The following is a 17,295-nucleotide window of genomic DNA, read 5'->3' as shown; positions in this document are numbered from 1 at the left end:
TAGTTGTAGCCAAAGGAATGAAACTACCTTTTTGGTGTTTTCAGCATAATCATTGTATTGATGCATATTATTTTGATATACAAACCAAGATGTACATAAATATGAGCAGATTCAAGTATTAAGAAATACTGGGTTCATAATTCAGAAAGTACACTGTTAACTATTGATGTTGTTGGACTAATGAAAATTTATTTAAATATTGATAGAAAAAAATGTTTTCTCTTCGAGATTATATATGAATGTGTTAATATGGGGATTAAAAAAAGTATTTTGTAGAAGTTTACATGAAGAAAATTGTGTGTTATACATTGTATTGTTTGTGAGGGTAACTTTGTTGTGTTTTGAAGAGTTTCTCAGAGCTCATATGACTGTTAAAGAAGTGACATGACAGATGTGTGATACATGGCAGAGCATGTGTGATATGTGCAGAGAATATTTTTCATGGTTTTTCCCTCACATCACATACAAGCATGAACTAATATTGTGTGGAAATACTATTAACTCAGGGTGCCTCTAAGAGTGCTAATTTGTCACTGTGGATATGTTGTAAAATTGTGTGTATATATATAAATATATATAACTATATATATTTGTGTAATTCACTGTGTATAAAGTATGATTCCTAAGGGGGCATAGGTGATTGGATCTAGATAGTTGTCAGCTTGCCATTTGTACTCAAAGACACTAGTTTTGGTCAAAAATCCTTTTGTATAGTGTGTAAAAAAAAGGAGTGAATGGAGGAAAAACAAAAACCTAAAATTCTGGATTCAGATTTCAAACCTAAAGCTGTAACTTCTAGACACACAACTATATTTTTCTATGTTCTCAAGAAAACCATGTTGAACAGAATTCAGACAATGAATTTTTCCTTTCTTGTGTATGCTGATTGTTTTACGTGATTTGTAATTTCTCTGCACACACGTGATGTTTAACCTGATCCACTTTTCTACAAACAACTATTGTCATGCTGTTTTAATTTGCTGTGAATACTCTACTTGGAAATGAATCGTGAATACCATTGTGTGATTAAGAGTTCTGAAATACTCTTCTGATATGAAAGCTGCGTACACTACAGTATTAAACTCCAATGTACTTTGTCAGATCAGAATATTTTTAGGTTAAAAAATATGCATAAAGGCAATTTGTCTTTTTTTAAGTATACATATATGAATGTATCTATGGCAGCCATTGTGTGAGTTAGCAAAATCATTGTTCTTGTGGTTTTGGTATGTAGGGTAATTTTATTTGCACGGTTATAAACTGAAAATCTGTAACTGGTATTTAGTAAACAGTACTTAAAATTTAAGTTTCTGGCTTCTTTCTTCTTCGTTGAAAACTATATCCGGGATTTCATACTCAAACATACGAAGGTTACAGCAAAAGTAATTGCAACCATTTTTTTTCCCCACGATAATGCAGGTCAGGCAAGACATTTTAAAATATACAGTGGAGACCTAGTCACATGCAATGTATTGTGATGCCACTAGATGGCAGTAGCTGCCAAGACATTGAACAGAGGGAAGTGGGAAGTCAGTGCATGTTTAACAGTCATGCAGGATGAATGTGACCTGACATGAACAGCGTTCTTATATGAAAATAGCAGTTGTCCGTGGAATAAATGCAAGAAAAATGCTCTACCATACCGAACTGTTGCAAGGTGGGCAGCAGCATTCAGGCGTGGAAGAGATGCAACTGCCGACATGCAATGTTCAGGATGACGTGTGACTGCATGTATTTTTCTCAGTCTTTATACAGATCTCTATGTTGTTCAAAATTCATAAATGAAACATATATCGTGACCTTCCAATTGTATATTTTACAATTTCTTGCCTGACCTTCATTATCGTGGAAAAAAATAGTTGCCATGACTTTTGCTGTAACCCTCGTATTGTGACCTATAGAGCTACACTAAGGAATTTTTAACTAAAAATTGTGTATCTTAAAAAAAATATCTATATCACAGATCCAATTTGAACTCCACTTCTGCCCAGTATCTTTGAATCGTGTATGGCATTGTTTCTACAGCAACAGTAATTCTCTTTCAATTGGTTGAGTAGAAAATGTTTTTTTTTTTTTTTTCCAAATAGACATTGATTTTGTGTGTGTGTGTTTGGATTTATAACAATAAAATAACTTAAATGTACTTTCATTGCTTCAGATGTGTGGCGTTTTGCAGATGATGTATTTCCCAAAGGGTCCTGGGACTTCTTGATAAAGTGGATTATGTATAATAACCAAAAGTTCAATTCCCAATCAAGGCACAACCAATTTTTTGTACAGTTAAATTAAATACTCTAGTAAATTTTCCCCAAACATGAAAGTGTTATTTATTTGAACTGAGGCAAGAATTAAATATTTGCATTTGATCTTTATTTTATTGAATAATACATTGAAAATAATAATCATGATTAGAACATGCACTATCAAAAATATATACATTTTCTCCAATAACATTGTATCAGTACATAATTTATTCTTAAATGTTTGAAAAATATTTTTTCCTCCTTGTCATTACCATAGCCACCAGTTACAAATGGCACCAATTACCTGTAAAGCAAAAGTACAGAATTAACTATTTTTCTTACATACTTCATCCTTTACAGTGCAATAATTAAGTGAATTTATGTTCAGCATTTCTTTACAGAAACAAATAGGATGCAAATGACAGTTTTAGATAATGCATCTAGTGAAAGCTCTCAGAACAAGTGTAGCAAAAAGAATTACAACAAAAAAAAAAAAAGTGCTCCCTGTGCTTTGCACCATGCTATGAAGGGGTATAGGGGGTGTCAAGTTAGGACATGACACTTTCTTGGCCAAAGGTGGGGGTGATGTGATCAGCATCATGCCTTTGGCTGCCTTTACACCCCAGTTTCCTCCAGGTACCCAATTTATAGGATGCTGGGTGGGCACCAGATCTGCTTGAACAGGTGACAAAAATTCCCGCTGGGGATTGTACTACAAGTACTGTTGTTGGAAAAGGCTGACTTTTGATTGGATGATTCTTTTTAAATACGATTGGGCCTTCAGAATGCTACTGCCTTGTAATAATCACGGGAAAGCAGGTTCGATCCCAGTGGAGACGTATTGCATAGTGGAGGCACGGTGATTCGGATCCCATTTCAAACTGCAGATCCGGTCCCAGTTGAGGAAAGCAAAATAAGATGTTTAAAATTTATTTGGGCAGGTTAAGGAGGCAAGTTCTCAATTTTTCGGAATATCGAAATAACGTGAATTATGCCATTTTTTAGAATAACACCAAATTTGCACTTTGCCGTGAAATGTGCAGTATAAACTGGGCTCAACACTTCTCCTGTTAAAAAAGAACTACCAGAAGCACTATGAGATTTGTGCATTTCAAGTGTAGCTAGTGAAAGTTACATTCAAAAAGTCAAGCTTCATGTATTGCAGTTTGGCACAGAAATGACTGACAGTGCTTTGACCTAGTTTTGAAATAGAATTCGCCGCAAGGATCTTCTCAGAAGGGAAGTTTCAAACGGGAAAATTTTCAGGGAGAAACACCTGCTGTGTGGGGAGGGGCATAGGGGTGTACTTCACAGCAACCAGCAGTGAATGCATTAGTTTGCTTCTGAAAGACTTTATGCTTCAGATAGAACTACAATATTTTGTAATCACTGAATTTCAAAATAACATGGGAGCGGAAGGATTCCTTGATTAAGCGCAATGGAAGTGAGAGGCTGTTTCACATCCACTTTATGCACATAAAGGCTAATTAGGACTGGACCTACAGTTTGTTGAATCCGAACCACTGTGGTGCCTCCACTGGGTATCGATCCCGGGACCACTTGATTACAAAGCAGCAACACAACCACTACGCCGTCAGGGAGGCCTGAGAACAAAAGTGATGTGAATGTAACAAACCGACAACTTTCTGGCTTCGAAGGCTTCGAGAAGCTTAAAAGAAGGAAGGAAGATAAGATGTACATCACACTTCGAACTGTGGAAGCCTTTATTAACCTTTTACACGCCGAATTGTCTTTTTATTTGAAATTAATGAGTTTATCAGTAATTTTTGTCTCTTTGGTGTACATTAAAGAGAATTATTCAAAGAAATTGTATTTTTTTTATTTTCTCTATATGTAAACTGGTGTGTTCCCAATTGGGAACATTGGCGTTTCATGTGAAGTATTATTACAGAGTTTTCTAATTATAATTCAACTGGACCAGCATCTTTTCCGTTTATATATTGGCATATTAAATGTACAGAAATATTACATAAAAGCTTACAGACAGTGAGACAACATTACAACCTTCAAAATACAAAATACTAATACAAATATAGCCTATAATAGGATAACATAATTGTATAAAAATGAGAAAACATCATTATGCAATTTTACTCAAGGAGAAAAGGATTTGTTTTATTGAAAATGTAGCAATACCAAATTTTAAATATATGTAGTTTACACATTTGAAAATGAAAAAAAATACAGACACACACAGAATGTCGTAAGCTGGTGATAAGCCATGGAAAGCTTGGAAGCAGTGTAAATGCATATTTCTTGTACACTCGCGACATTGTAGGCAAGCATTTCTTTTTGGCAAAATGCACACCTTCCTTGTTCTGCTTCAATCAGAAAATGACCATCAGTTTTCCTCATAGCCCCTGGGATTTAGAATCGTGCTCCTGGCCTTGAAGATGTTCGTGGATTTTTGCGAATGAGGACAGTAGCTACTTCTCTTCGAAAATCCAAGTGATTCTTTGAATTCTTCCCGTGAAGTTCTTGGTGAATTTTTCAGGCTGCAACAACTGCCACATTCAAAGCATTGGAAAATAAATTCCGCCACCATTTTTACCCTCGCAGCTGAGGTCTGTAGCTGGACAGCATACGGTCGAAGACATCGACGCCCCCCATTCCTTTATTGTACTTCCGTACTAACTGAGGTTCAGGGACATCAATCCTCTTCTTTGATTGGCGAGAGTACCGCTTTGCTGTTCCTAATGGCAAGTGTGTCTGGTAGTTGGATGCCAAGGTGACTACGGAATTATCATTCCATCTACACATGTAAATATCACCATCACATCGAAAGTCAAACTCTCCTCTTTTCTTTTTCTTCATTTCATTTATTGGCACCAATGGACATCTACCAGTCCTTCCTTCTCGTACTGTACCTATTGCTTTGAACCCCTTTATTTTCAGATTTTTCAGCAATGTGTATGAGGTAAAGAAATTATCAAAAATAACTTCAACTTGCAGAGGATTAGTGACAACATTCAATAAGGCTGTCACCACTCTAGTCCCAAGTGGAGAGTTAGATTCATCTTCTTCCTTTCCTTGATAGATTTTCATAACATAAGGATATCCATCACTTGAACTAAGAGTCCAGATTTTGAATCCGAAACGAATCGGTTTTCCCTTTATGAACATCTTGCAAGAATGATGCCCATAAGAGGGAACCATTGATTCGTCGATGCTGAGTTGTTTATGAAAAATTCCGTATTGCTGAAGATAGTTGTTTAGCTCATCATATAATGGTGAAATTTTTCCAACTTTATCCCCTTGTTTCAATTGAGTTTTGTCCATAATTTGGAAATATTTCTTTATATCCCGAAACTTTTGCCTGGGCATCGCAATTGGGACAATTGGTACAGTCACGTCTTCTGCTGTTGACCAATACATATCTTCTCTTGGAACATTGTGATAACCGCTGATTAGAAGCAAACCAAAGAACTGAGCTATGTCATGTTGGGTGAACGACACAATTTTGCCCTTTTGAGCTGCATATAGGAGCATCATTGAAGATAGATGCTCGAGGTATGTCTCTGGTAAAATTTTATGAAACAACTAAATAGGTTCCAGTGGCAGTAATTCTGGGTGTTTGTCGGATAAGCACTGAAATGAATCATCGCAATGGAGCGATTTGTTTTCTACAACCGTAGACTTATTCCACGAAGGATGTCCTACCTGTTTACTTGATGCCCCTTTAGCCTTTCTTGATGTGGTTGGCTGAAGAGACTCCGGAGTAGATTGTTCCACGTTAGTTGTGATAACCAATTCAGCACACACATCTGAAGGAACCACTTCTTCCAAAACGTTGTCATCAATTTTTTCCTCGTCGGTAAGATCTGCAGTTTCTTCTGGAGGCAACTGACAAATATCCACTACATCTCCAATGTCTTCCGTATCGTCATCTAAAATTTCATTCAAATACTGAAAAGTTGCTTACAACGTTAGGAAACGATTCGATGCCATGTTGTTCGTACAAATGTTGTTTAAAGACTGAATTTTATAACAACAAGATGGCATGAATCAACAGAAGCACTAACAGAATGTGGCACAAAACATGCCGGGATCTTTGTTATACAAACAATGTAAAAACAATTATTTCAAATGTACCTGTAGCCAACAATAAGCATGATTTTATTTCCATTGTTTACCAAGTTACAAAACAATCTTGCCTCACAACTGTGAGAAAGGAAAATTTCTCTTCAGTTTTCTGTGCGAGTTATTTGTTGTCTGTAACCATTGTTCATGCAAAACGCCAATGTTCCCATTTGGGAAAATGTTAATAAACTTAGGTCCAGACTAATAGAAATCAATGAAAAACCCATTCTAATGCATTTCATGTAATACTAGCATTATGTTCTGCCCGTTTATGTACAAAGAAGAAAAAAGTAATTGTCTTGGGTGTAAATAAAAGATATATAATATTATGAATGCAATTTTAACCATTTTGGTGTAATTTCATAGTATACTATCCAGACGATAATAATTAAAATATTAATTAAATGTTGTTAATAGTAAATATACACCCTAAATTAATAGATCAAAAAAGAAAACTATGAAAAATTTTGTTTCAGTATAGTTGAAATTGAAAATTAGTTGATGTTCCCAATTGGGAACATTGGCAGGTAAAGGGTTAAAGCAATCATTCCATTAGAGTAAATGGGAAAAAAACTGCTATCTTTCTATTTAGAAGTTTTCTTTTGTATTTAGGACTGTGAACATTTACTATGCACCATCTGTGCATGGAAAATCATCAATGTTATTGTAAACTGAAAAGTGAATTTAAGAAGAAAAAAATTGAAAATTTTATTGAGAGTGAAAGTTTTGAAATATGATTGTGTTCAAGGATTTGGGTGGTATCCTTCAATAAACATTTCATATTTAGTGGCCAATAAGATGAAATAGTTTTCCAAATGCAAGAAATTTGGTAATTTCCCACAAAGGTAAGCCTTCGGTTTATTTATTTTTGTCATTAATACTAAAATTTGCCTTAATTTTCCATAACTAAAGCAATGTGAAAATAATATGCATAGAAGAAACCGTAAAAACATATGTAAAAATAACACCGATTTTCAATTAATAACACCGAATTGCAGTAAAAAATAACCCCGAAATTTAGAAAAAATAAAACAAACTTCACGTCCCTACCTATAAACAATTTTTTTTAAGTGGGCTTTTTGTCATTTGCAGCCAATTGTATTTGCTTTTGCCTCAGTTTTAGGGCCACCATTCACTAGGCCAGTGTTTCTCAACTGCCAGGCCACGGGAAGTCATTACAGCCAGTGGTTGACATCTAATTTAATTCTAATTTTATATTTGTCAGCAAGTCTAGACATAATTGAACTATCACTTTTTATGATTATTTCATAATTTATTTTTAATATTCAACGTTAAAACCAAACATTAATTAATGTATCAAGTTTAAAAATCAGAATATATTTACGAGTAAAGTTGTTCAGGGTGTATACTTTTAAGAAATGAATTTACTGGACTGTGGTCTCCCAATCGTTGAAAACCACTGAACTAGGCAGTCAAAGCACATCATGACTTGCTCTGTGACCAGGATTATCAGCCACGTACTGACATTATGTATCATATACGGGAAATTGGAAGTCCACTTTATGCACAGTAAGGCTAATTGGGACTGGACCTACAGTTTAAAGTGGGATCCGAACCACTATGTGCCTCCACCGGGTATCGAACCCGGGTCCTTTGATTACAAGGCGAGGACCATTGTGCCATCGGGGAGGCCTCATATACAGGAAAGCCAGAATACAAATTTATTTTGCTGAACACAAATGTAAAGGGGTTTGATACTAGATTTTCAAAATATGTGTATGTATGTCAAATTCAAATGTTGAAAATGATATACTATTAGAGTCTATTTACAAAAACTACTCAAGTTATGTATACACAATGCAGATAAGCCTATTGGAATATGAAGATAACACTCGGAGTAGGCTTTCTTAAACCAATGCTTGTGTCTTAACTATGGATTCCATGTTGTAAGTTGTATTTGAAATTTAGAAATGAGTGTCTTTTTACACTAGAGAAAAACAAAATGATGGAAAACTAAAAATACTGCCAACTCTTGTATTTTCATTGAATTGAACCACTTTTGGGAAAAACTGTTGTTTTTTTCCTCCCATAAAACTCATACTTCCCTGACCACTTCCAACTCTATTTATGACACACTTGTAATGCTTGTTATTCCACTGGTCCATTATTAGCAGGACCTGGACCAGAATGACCATCGTTTTGAACACTTGTGACAACTTTAAAAATCTGGCCCATTTTTAATTTAGATTAGAAAAGTCATGGGTATCTTAACAAGCATATTATTTATGATGATTCAAAGTTCATATACATTTTATTGGGACACCCTGTATTATTTTAGATTTACAACTTCACACAGGTATAAAGATCAGCATTAATAAAGCCAACACCTGGTATATGGAGAAAATATGAAACAAATAACACTCACTTCTCAATTGTTAATCTTATCTTTGCAGAGACTCACTCTGTTTGTTCTGTCGTCCTGGGCCTGCAAGGGGCACATCCCTCTCATCCCACAGAGATACTCCATCACAGTCACAAATCTTTTTTGGGTTTTCAAAAAGTCCAGCTGAGCGAGCTATTATTCCACATGCTAACCTGAAAATGGAGTGTACAGATAGAACATATCAATAAATAAAATAGATGATCTGAATCTGTGGCAATTTAAAGTTTCTCAACGTTACTACAAAGACTTTTGCATAATAATATCCAATAGGAATAGGACATTAATTAGTACTCTATTGGTATTGGCCTGTATATTTTACTGATTTAATATTTCTATAAATAGGCTGTAAAAGTTAATATATGCCATTTTGTTATAATGCACACACTAACCTCTGTCCAGAGTTTCCACTGACCAATGATTCTGGATGATGGCCTTCACCAAAGTCATCAGCTTTCTCTGTAACAACCACCGACCTTCCAATAATGTCCCACACTTTAACAAGCTTTTCTGATATTCGAAATGTTGCTCTTCCATTTTCTTCTGCCACAATGTTTCCTAAATCTCCAACATGCTATTGGGGGGGAAAAAAGGAAAATTTAAAGTTTATGATGAAAACTATGTGAAATCAAGTCAAACTGATGTTTTTGATTTTGCAGAATACTTATACTTGTAAGAAGCAATAGTAATATTACCACATGGAGCACTAGCAACGCGAGCAAAACAGATCAATTGTTAAACAAGATAGTGAACAAGCCTGAGTGCAAATGTGGACCAGCATGTTGCGATGAAAGTTTTTGCAAAAGAAGTTAAAAACCAAGCGAAATACACACAAGACTTCAAGCACAGTACAGTGCCACAGTAAAACATTTGAATGTTGCTAACAGTTTAAAGGTGGCCATACATCAATACAAGACTATCCTGGCCAACCCCAGAGCCCACTGTAGCCATTTCAATTAACATTCAGTAAGTGGAAAATAGATGAATACCATGTTGCCAACTTATGGAACATGGATCTTTCTGTGGAAACTTGAACACAATCATTCATGAACACCTACAGAAAGTTACTGCATGTTGGGTACAAAGACAGCTCTCTGCCTTTGATCAGCACAGAAGAGTGCAAATCTGCAACAAGATAAGAGAATGTTTTGACAAGGAAGGCCTGCTTTTTCTCAATCAGGTCATCATCTGTGAGAAATGTGGGTGCATTATTTCAGCCCAGAAGTGAATCAAAGTGGAGCATGTTAACTCATCACCACACAAAGGCCTCCGCAATGCCACAATGATAGCATCGTTGCCTTGTAATCAAGGGGTCCCAGGTTTGATACCTGGTGGAGGCACATAGTCGTTTGGATCCCACTTTAAACTGTAGGTCCAGTCCCGATTAGCCTTTCTGTGCAAAAGTGGACTTAAAACAACAATTCAAACAAACATTCATCACCACCCAAAACATTTCAAGCAATTACATCCGCAAGCAGTACATGATAGTATTGTGAAAAAATAGCCTGGTTGAATCACTAAATGCATTTTGTTTCTGCAAGACAGTGCACATCTGCATACTGTCCACATGATTTGCACACTACAGGAACCTGACTGGGAGTTACTGCCACCCCCACCCCTTTTACAGCCTGGACCTCGCTCCAAGCAATAAGCAATTTTCACCTGTTGGGATCCTTAAAAAAAGTTCCTTGGAGGACAGCAGTCCATCAGTGACAAAGGGGTGAAGCAAGCATCCCATCATGGCTCCTGCATACTGAGAATTTTTTCTATGCTGCTGGTACCTAAGCACTAATGAAATGCTGGGATAACTGCATTAGTGCCCAGATGGATTACATTGAGAGATAAAAGTTGTTTCTATATGTCCCAATGTGTTCCATTATTTTACTTGAATGACCGTTGTATTTTCAGCACATTTTGAAGAAATAATATATTTGTAAAAACTTAACAGAATACTTGAAATAGTTATCGTCTGTCAGATTCCCTCCCAAATTCTTTCCTACAAATATTAATTCTCCTTTTCACTACTGCTGACAGAAGAAAATTTAAATTTTACGCAAAAGTTAATATTTAGAATGTTCCTGCAATAAACCAAAGTGAATTGTACATATATGAACCAGCCATCTGCTGGAGGTTAAGAGAAGGTAGAATGCATGTGTGTCCTGATCCACACCAAAGTACTTATTCTTTCAGTTGTCCTTCCTTTGATTTATCTTTATATTCTAGACCTGCACTCTGACCCGGGAAAAGATGTTCCATTGATATTCATCTTTCATCTAATCATCATTAATTTTCATCAATCACCATTAGTGCAAGTAAACAGAAAAATAATGTTAAATAAATAAAAAACTTGAAAGTAAAAATGAGAAATATAAAGTTGTGTTGTGTGTCCAATAACCCCTAGTTTACATCACCATATGGATTCAAGTTCAGTTGTAAGAAAATACAGTAGTTGGAGATTTTGTTCTTGGTACAAATGGTATCAGACACAATCCTCAGTATAGCATCTCCAAATTTTATGTTGTGAGGTTGAGTTGCTTGCACAGAAGTAGCATACTTCAGTCTAGAACTCCAGAGAATGCAACATGCATCAACAAGAGCTTTACAACATGATGCTCTGATGTGCCAATAACAAAACACTTGGACGTTTGACATGCATTTAATAACATTGTGTTAGTAACCAAAAAATTGCTGGTGGAAAGAAATGGACTACCTGCATTATCAATAGAAGTGACACAGAACCATAAGATAAAACTTAAAGTCCTTTTTAATACACCCAGTGATGATGCGACTTGAAGCACTAACCATACATCAGCCAATGACAAATACTTTAGAACTGTTGCAGTGCAGAGGTTAGTAGACAGTAGCATATATTAAAATTACATACAAAAATACACGGTTACTATAAAAATTACAACATTGTTAAATGCCCATTACCAGTCCTCTGCTGTTTTTGATGGAAGCAAGTTCTTGTGCTAATTTGATAAAGTCCAGTTTTCGAGCCTGGTTGCTTTCGATGCTTACAGCACCAGTCCACTCAATCTCACTCTTGACATTGTGCTTCTCAAGTAATCTTTGATCAGTTTTAGCTTGGAACACGACCTCTCAGCTGATGAAGTCATCACAGGTACGGGGAGTCATATAAACAGTGCTTACACCAGGAATGCTACTAGGCAGAATTTTGTTTTGTATCAAGAGGAATTCTGCAACTTCGTTGATGTTCGACATGTTTCTTCTTTTAATTTCAGTCAACACTACATACGAAAACAAACAATTTCTGTAGATATAGTGCAAGATAAATCTTCATATTTCTTCCAGAAATTAGTAGCGGATTCCAGTAACTGTCTGTCTGTGTTTTCCGTAAGGTGAAGCTTTCTTTGATTTAATCCATCTTCTGGCTATTTCTTTAGCTTCATTTTCAAACACCCCAAAATTATTCCGAAGCTCATTAAGACCACGTACAGACTTTTCAAGAAGGCTGCATGCCTCATCAAGGAATATGCTGGAATTTTGTAAATCTTTTGAAAAAACATTTACATGTTCCAAGATTTAATTTGGAATACAAACATTAAGACGAAGTGGAATGAAGGCATTTTCTTTCCTAATGCAGATGTTTCGGCAATTTCTGCATTTTTCTTTTGACAAGCAGCTTAAGATTAAATGGAAATTGACTTGTATTGCCAACAAGGAATCAAATCTACACAACCATCTAGTAGAGCACAGTCTTTTACTTGCCTGTCGTCTACCGTTCAGTGACGTAATCATTGACTTGAAGTATTCAGCTAATAAGGTGTTTTTCCAATCTGGTAATTCACTTTCTAATTTTCTAGTGATTAATATTTTCTATTTGCAGTTGTAGGGGCATAAAAATATAATATGTTTGGTTGAAAGTATATTTTAATGTTGAAAGGAAAACTTTTGTGAACTATTGGTCTTTCTCAATTTATCATTCTTACTGTGCCTCACTAAGCTCTTGCAAGAGATGCAGGGGCATGTTATTTATGCCCCTATTAGTAGAGCAGCTCCTGATCTCAGCAGACATTGCAGTGTGACACAAGCCTTAGATATTACTAAATGGACGTAAAGAGTCAATGCTTACCCGGCTATCTTCATCATTTGCAGGGCTGCCATGACGTGTCTTCCGTGGATTGTAATGTTCACCTACACTGTAAGAAAAGAAAGTAGTTTTTATTGGCATATCAAATACAAAAAAATCCTACATATTAAAAAAGAAAGGCTTGTGGTGTATTGCAAAGTGAACAAATATTCATATAATTTGCTATACAACACAAAAACCATGGATATAAAGTGCCATTGCCTCCAAGTATATGAGTGATAGATATCGGTTGTACATAATAACTACTTTATATATATATATATATATATATCTGTTCCACAAATACTACAGGTGTGAGGGTCTCTGGATCAATTTCATCTACTCATCATTCATCCTCCATTGAAATTAACCTGAAGAGCCATAAAAATGACAAAACAATAAAATACAAATACAGAGGATTATGAAGAAGATTAATGCTTTGGAAAAAGAACACACCTGTCTTGGCTGGAATCAAACCCAGAAGCTTCAATAGCAAAACCATGAATCAATTAGTTGGGTAATGTTTTAGATTATATCAGCGGCGGCTCTAAGGGGAGAGCCGCCATGCCATGGCTCTACCCTCAGAAAAAGAAATAGCTTTGCCAAAATATAGTTAAATTAATACATTTACGAACGAGGAGATTCGAATCTCGTAAGCATTCCAGCTTACGGCCGCCTCAATTCCTTTGCCGCCTTCCCAGCTGTTCTCTCACTTGCTCTGGGCCAGCATAGTCTGACCTAAGCGCAGAAGCATGCGCGGAGGCATGAAAAAGTCTCCGCAGTTAACGAGCGAGGAGGTGGTATAAGGGGGATTGGTTTTTGGGGGTGTGCTTTGTTTATATTACGTTGCTTTAAAGCTGGTTTTACAAAAGGTTAACTTTAAATATATAATATATCAAAAACAGCAAAAACAAAAGAGAACCACGCTTTACGCGGCCACACGCAGACCCTATTCCACGTGTGGTGTTCCGTATAGTAACAGATATCCCCTGAGACATCTGTTAAGCAACAGACGAACTTTAGCCTAACTTTAATAATCGGTAACTAGAGGAGGGCTTAATAGGCTTATGATTCACTAAAATGATAGAAGGTCAGACACCTTTAAACAACATATTTATTCATTGAAAAGAACATCGCTTGTGGCATAGCTGCCACCAAACATGAGCACTTCACTGTACAAGACACAAAAATGATATACAAAAGATTTTGTACTTACATATCAGCCGTTTTCACACTATATCACTCATACCTGGGGCCTTACACACGCTATTTCACTCTTTATCGCCACATCCCGACACATGGACAAATTTGTGGTACACCACACTAAAAAATTAATATTATGTGCTTCCTTGGTGTAACAAAGGCTTTGGGGGGTGATAAATGAGTTTTCCTGGCTTTTCTTGGATGGATGGATAAGAACAACTTGGATATTCTTTGATATCCTATGGATGCTTCTATGGCGTCAGTTCTGCCAACCATGTGGTCTGGATTTCCACATGGGATGAGGGACACAAAACTCGCTATTTTGCTGAATTTTCACTGGGATCCTTAAATGCACTTGTGGACACAATATCCCACTTGGTCACACACACTTAGGCCTGTGTTTACTGTAACAGGACCTTAGATCCCTTTTCCCTTTATGTATCCTTTGTTGCTGGCACAGGTGGCCATTCTCACACTGGATTTTACCAGCAACTTCCAAGCTGACCTGCTCTCAGGTGGGTCTGTAATACAAGTGAGCTTGACTAGCTAGCTCAGAACACAAGTCTCCTCTGTGACGTCACAGCCTTGATGGCTTCTCATTGGCCAGCTGGAGTCCTTTGAGATCTTTCCTTGTCTTTGGGAGAATTGCCACTTTCTCCCACCAGATGGCAGAGTTATCAATTGCTTAAAAAGCATAAACAAAAGTGTTTTTTTCAGCTTTTCTGGCTTAGTTATGCCAGATAATTGCAAATGAGTTTACTTTTAATAAATTAGGCATTATTTTACCTATGGGTGAGTGTTATTTCTGATTTTCAGTAAAGAATAAAAGATTTAGTAAACATGTGATTTGGAGCACATGGTTTTTGTTCTCCAAAATGGCTACTGTTAGCCTAACAATGGTTGGTTCTTTATAAATAAAGCATTTCTACCCCTCCCATGAGTGACAACTGGTTGGTAAACATGACCCATGATTCTAATTGGGGGTGGGGGGTATAAGTTTCTGGGAAAATAGCTCTCACAGGCTTTCCCTGATGCCAACCTAATGGCCCTTGTACTTAGGTTGGCCTGTGGTTATTTGTGTGTGGGCATGTATGCCCAATGCTGATTGGTCATACATATCCCGGCCCCTCGGGAAAAAGAAAAAGGATTCGAGAAGCGAATCGTTTTTCTTTACCCTCACTAACCTTACACACTATTATGCAAACACACACAAAAATAAATATTCACGGCTATATAAAATTAAATTACACATATGCTGTTAAAAGAAACACTTGAAATAATCTTGCATATTGACATTAATATACTCCTCTAATAGACATGTTGAAAATTACCATACTTGAAATATACATCTACATTGATGCACTCTTGGAAATATACATATTAAAAATATTTGTAATACATTGACGACAGAGTTTCTGCCTCCTATTCCATTCCTATCCCTATGAAAGTTCTTGGGTGTCTTGAGTCATGACTACCCATTATGATAAAGAATTTATATAGATGTACATATATATATATATATATATATATATATATATATATATATATATATATATATATATAAGATACTTTGGTCACCGTACGTAATTTGTAAGACTGTTTGTTCTCTTCGCCTTGAAGGGAATGGATTACTCTACCCTTTCAGCACTTAGTCCAAAGAGACATTTATAAAAAGAAGCCCTTGAACACTGTACTTGTGTACCTAAGTCTGCATACACACATTGGACTTTCTTTATACGTAGGTTCGGATATCACTTGTCTATGCGCACTTACACAATGCGCACTATGGGTATGTCCTGGTTTTCATGGTTGTTAATATCCGTTCAGTAATCTTGGGGGGTGACAACCACTATTCGGACACTCCCCATGCTTCCTGTGCCTCAGGGGGCATGGTGGATAGTTCCCAACATCTTGCTTGCGATGTATCGCTCTTCACCCCTAAGCCTGTGTGTTTTGGGATGGTGGCACACTTGTGATGGGTCACTGCACACTATCACTTGCCCCATTACTTACACAATTTGGCTGTGTTGGTGATGAATTCCCATGTTTGGCTTTGGCTGTACCTTGGTTGTGTCGACATTTACCTTTGGCCTACTCAAACATGGTGGTAGAGGAGATGTTTACTAATTTTGTTTTGGCATTTTGAGCTCTGAGGGATGTTTCTTACCATACCCTCAAATAGAACAACATAAATGTGAAATACTCTAAATATAGGATATATTAGAACATTGACAGTATATAAAATGCACAAAAATGAAATATAGGTCCCATATACTATTTACAACTGCTGTTCTGTATTCAGACAGAACTGAACCCCATCCACAACTTTGCTTAGCATTTTTGAGGCACTTTGGATGCTAAATCAGGATGTAATAGTTTGAGCTTGTCGATGTACAGGTTGTATACTTTGGGACTACATCTCCATAGCTTCATGTTATTTACATGTTGATTACTTATATTTCTATCATTGACACAATGTATAACATTAAAAATATTACATGTTACTTGACTAATAGAAATTATTAATGGGTACTACACTGTTATAATTATCCCTAACCAGTTCCTTTTCTATAGACACACTGTCGTCTATGTTACAGAATGGAACATTTATTAATCTATGGGGATTTACTTTACCCTCGCCACCATTACTTCCTACGAGAGCAGCGTTGGCTAGTTTCCTGTCGGTGGGGTGTATGGCATTATGGCATCTACATCCTCCCATTGTTGAGGTGACTGACGTTTGTTGGTCTCTGGCTGTTGCTGGGTAAACCACCGTACCTCATCTAACGCCTTGAGAATCACGTCCATGCCCCTGGGACTGAGGTGAACCAGGTCAGGCCTTTTGTAACTACCATACCCCATGGTTTCCTCAAATAAGGACATATTTAATTCTTGACCCTGGTGAGTAAACTTGGAAGAAACATCAAGCACTCTTATATTACCTTTGTTCTCCAGTGAGGTAATTTTACCTAGGAGAGAATCATACCCTGCCCAGAACTTAGCTCTATTTTCCTTAGCTAGTCTGGGAATTGGTGGAGGTGTCAGAATGATTATCTTCTTGGCACCTTTCCTCTTAAGAACCCCTACTATGCACTCGAGGTTCCGCAGCACTCGGTCGCTGTCTTCCCCTCGGAGCATGTCATTTGTTGCAATCATCAACACTACTTTATCGTGCACACTTTTAGTACGACGGAGTTCACTGAGCAGCTGGCTAGAGGATTGTCCCGACTTACATAGCCCTACATGGTATCTAC

General features: G+C 36.7%; 1 protein-coding gene across 5 annotated transcripts in view; it reads right to left on the bottom strand.

The window, feature by feature from the left end:
- Positions 1-2,355: 2,355 nt before the first annotated feature.
- Positions 2,356-17,295, bottom strand: part of Ccs (Copper chaperone for superoxide dismutase) — a 41,127-nt gene continuing 26,187 nt past the window's right edge. For 4 of the 5 annotated variants that reach the window (XM_083122558.1, XM_083122559.1, XM_083122560.1 and 1 more), the window contains exons 5-9: positions 12,842-12,908; positions 9,138-9,319; positions 8,767-8,900; positions 5,925-6,151; positions 2,356-2,547 (exon numbers count right to left, since the gene is read on the bottom strand). In XM_083122558.1, coding sequence (XP_082978684.1) covers positions 2,512-2,547; positions 5,925-6,151; positions 8,767-8,900; positions 9,138-9,319; positions 12,842-12,908 — 646 coding nt within the window. In that variant the 3' untranslated portion in view covers positions 2,356-2,511. The remainder of the gene's footprint in view (positions 2,548-5,924; positions 6,152-8,766; positions 8,901-9,137; positions 9,320-12,841; positions 12,909-17,295) is intronic. The other variant, XM_083122563.1, reaches the window with a different exon arrangement.

This window comes from Lepisma saccharinum, chromosome 5 (genome assembly GCF_977018435.1).
Source record: "Lepisma saccharinum chromosome 5, izLepSacc3.1, whole genome shotgun sequence".
NCBI lineage: Eukaryota > Metazoa > Arthropoda > Insecta > Zygentoma > Lepismatidae > Lepisma > Lepisma saccharinum.
This window is presented reverse-complemented; position numbering and strand designations above follow the sequence as displayed.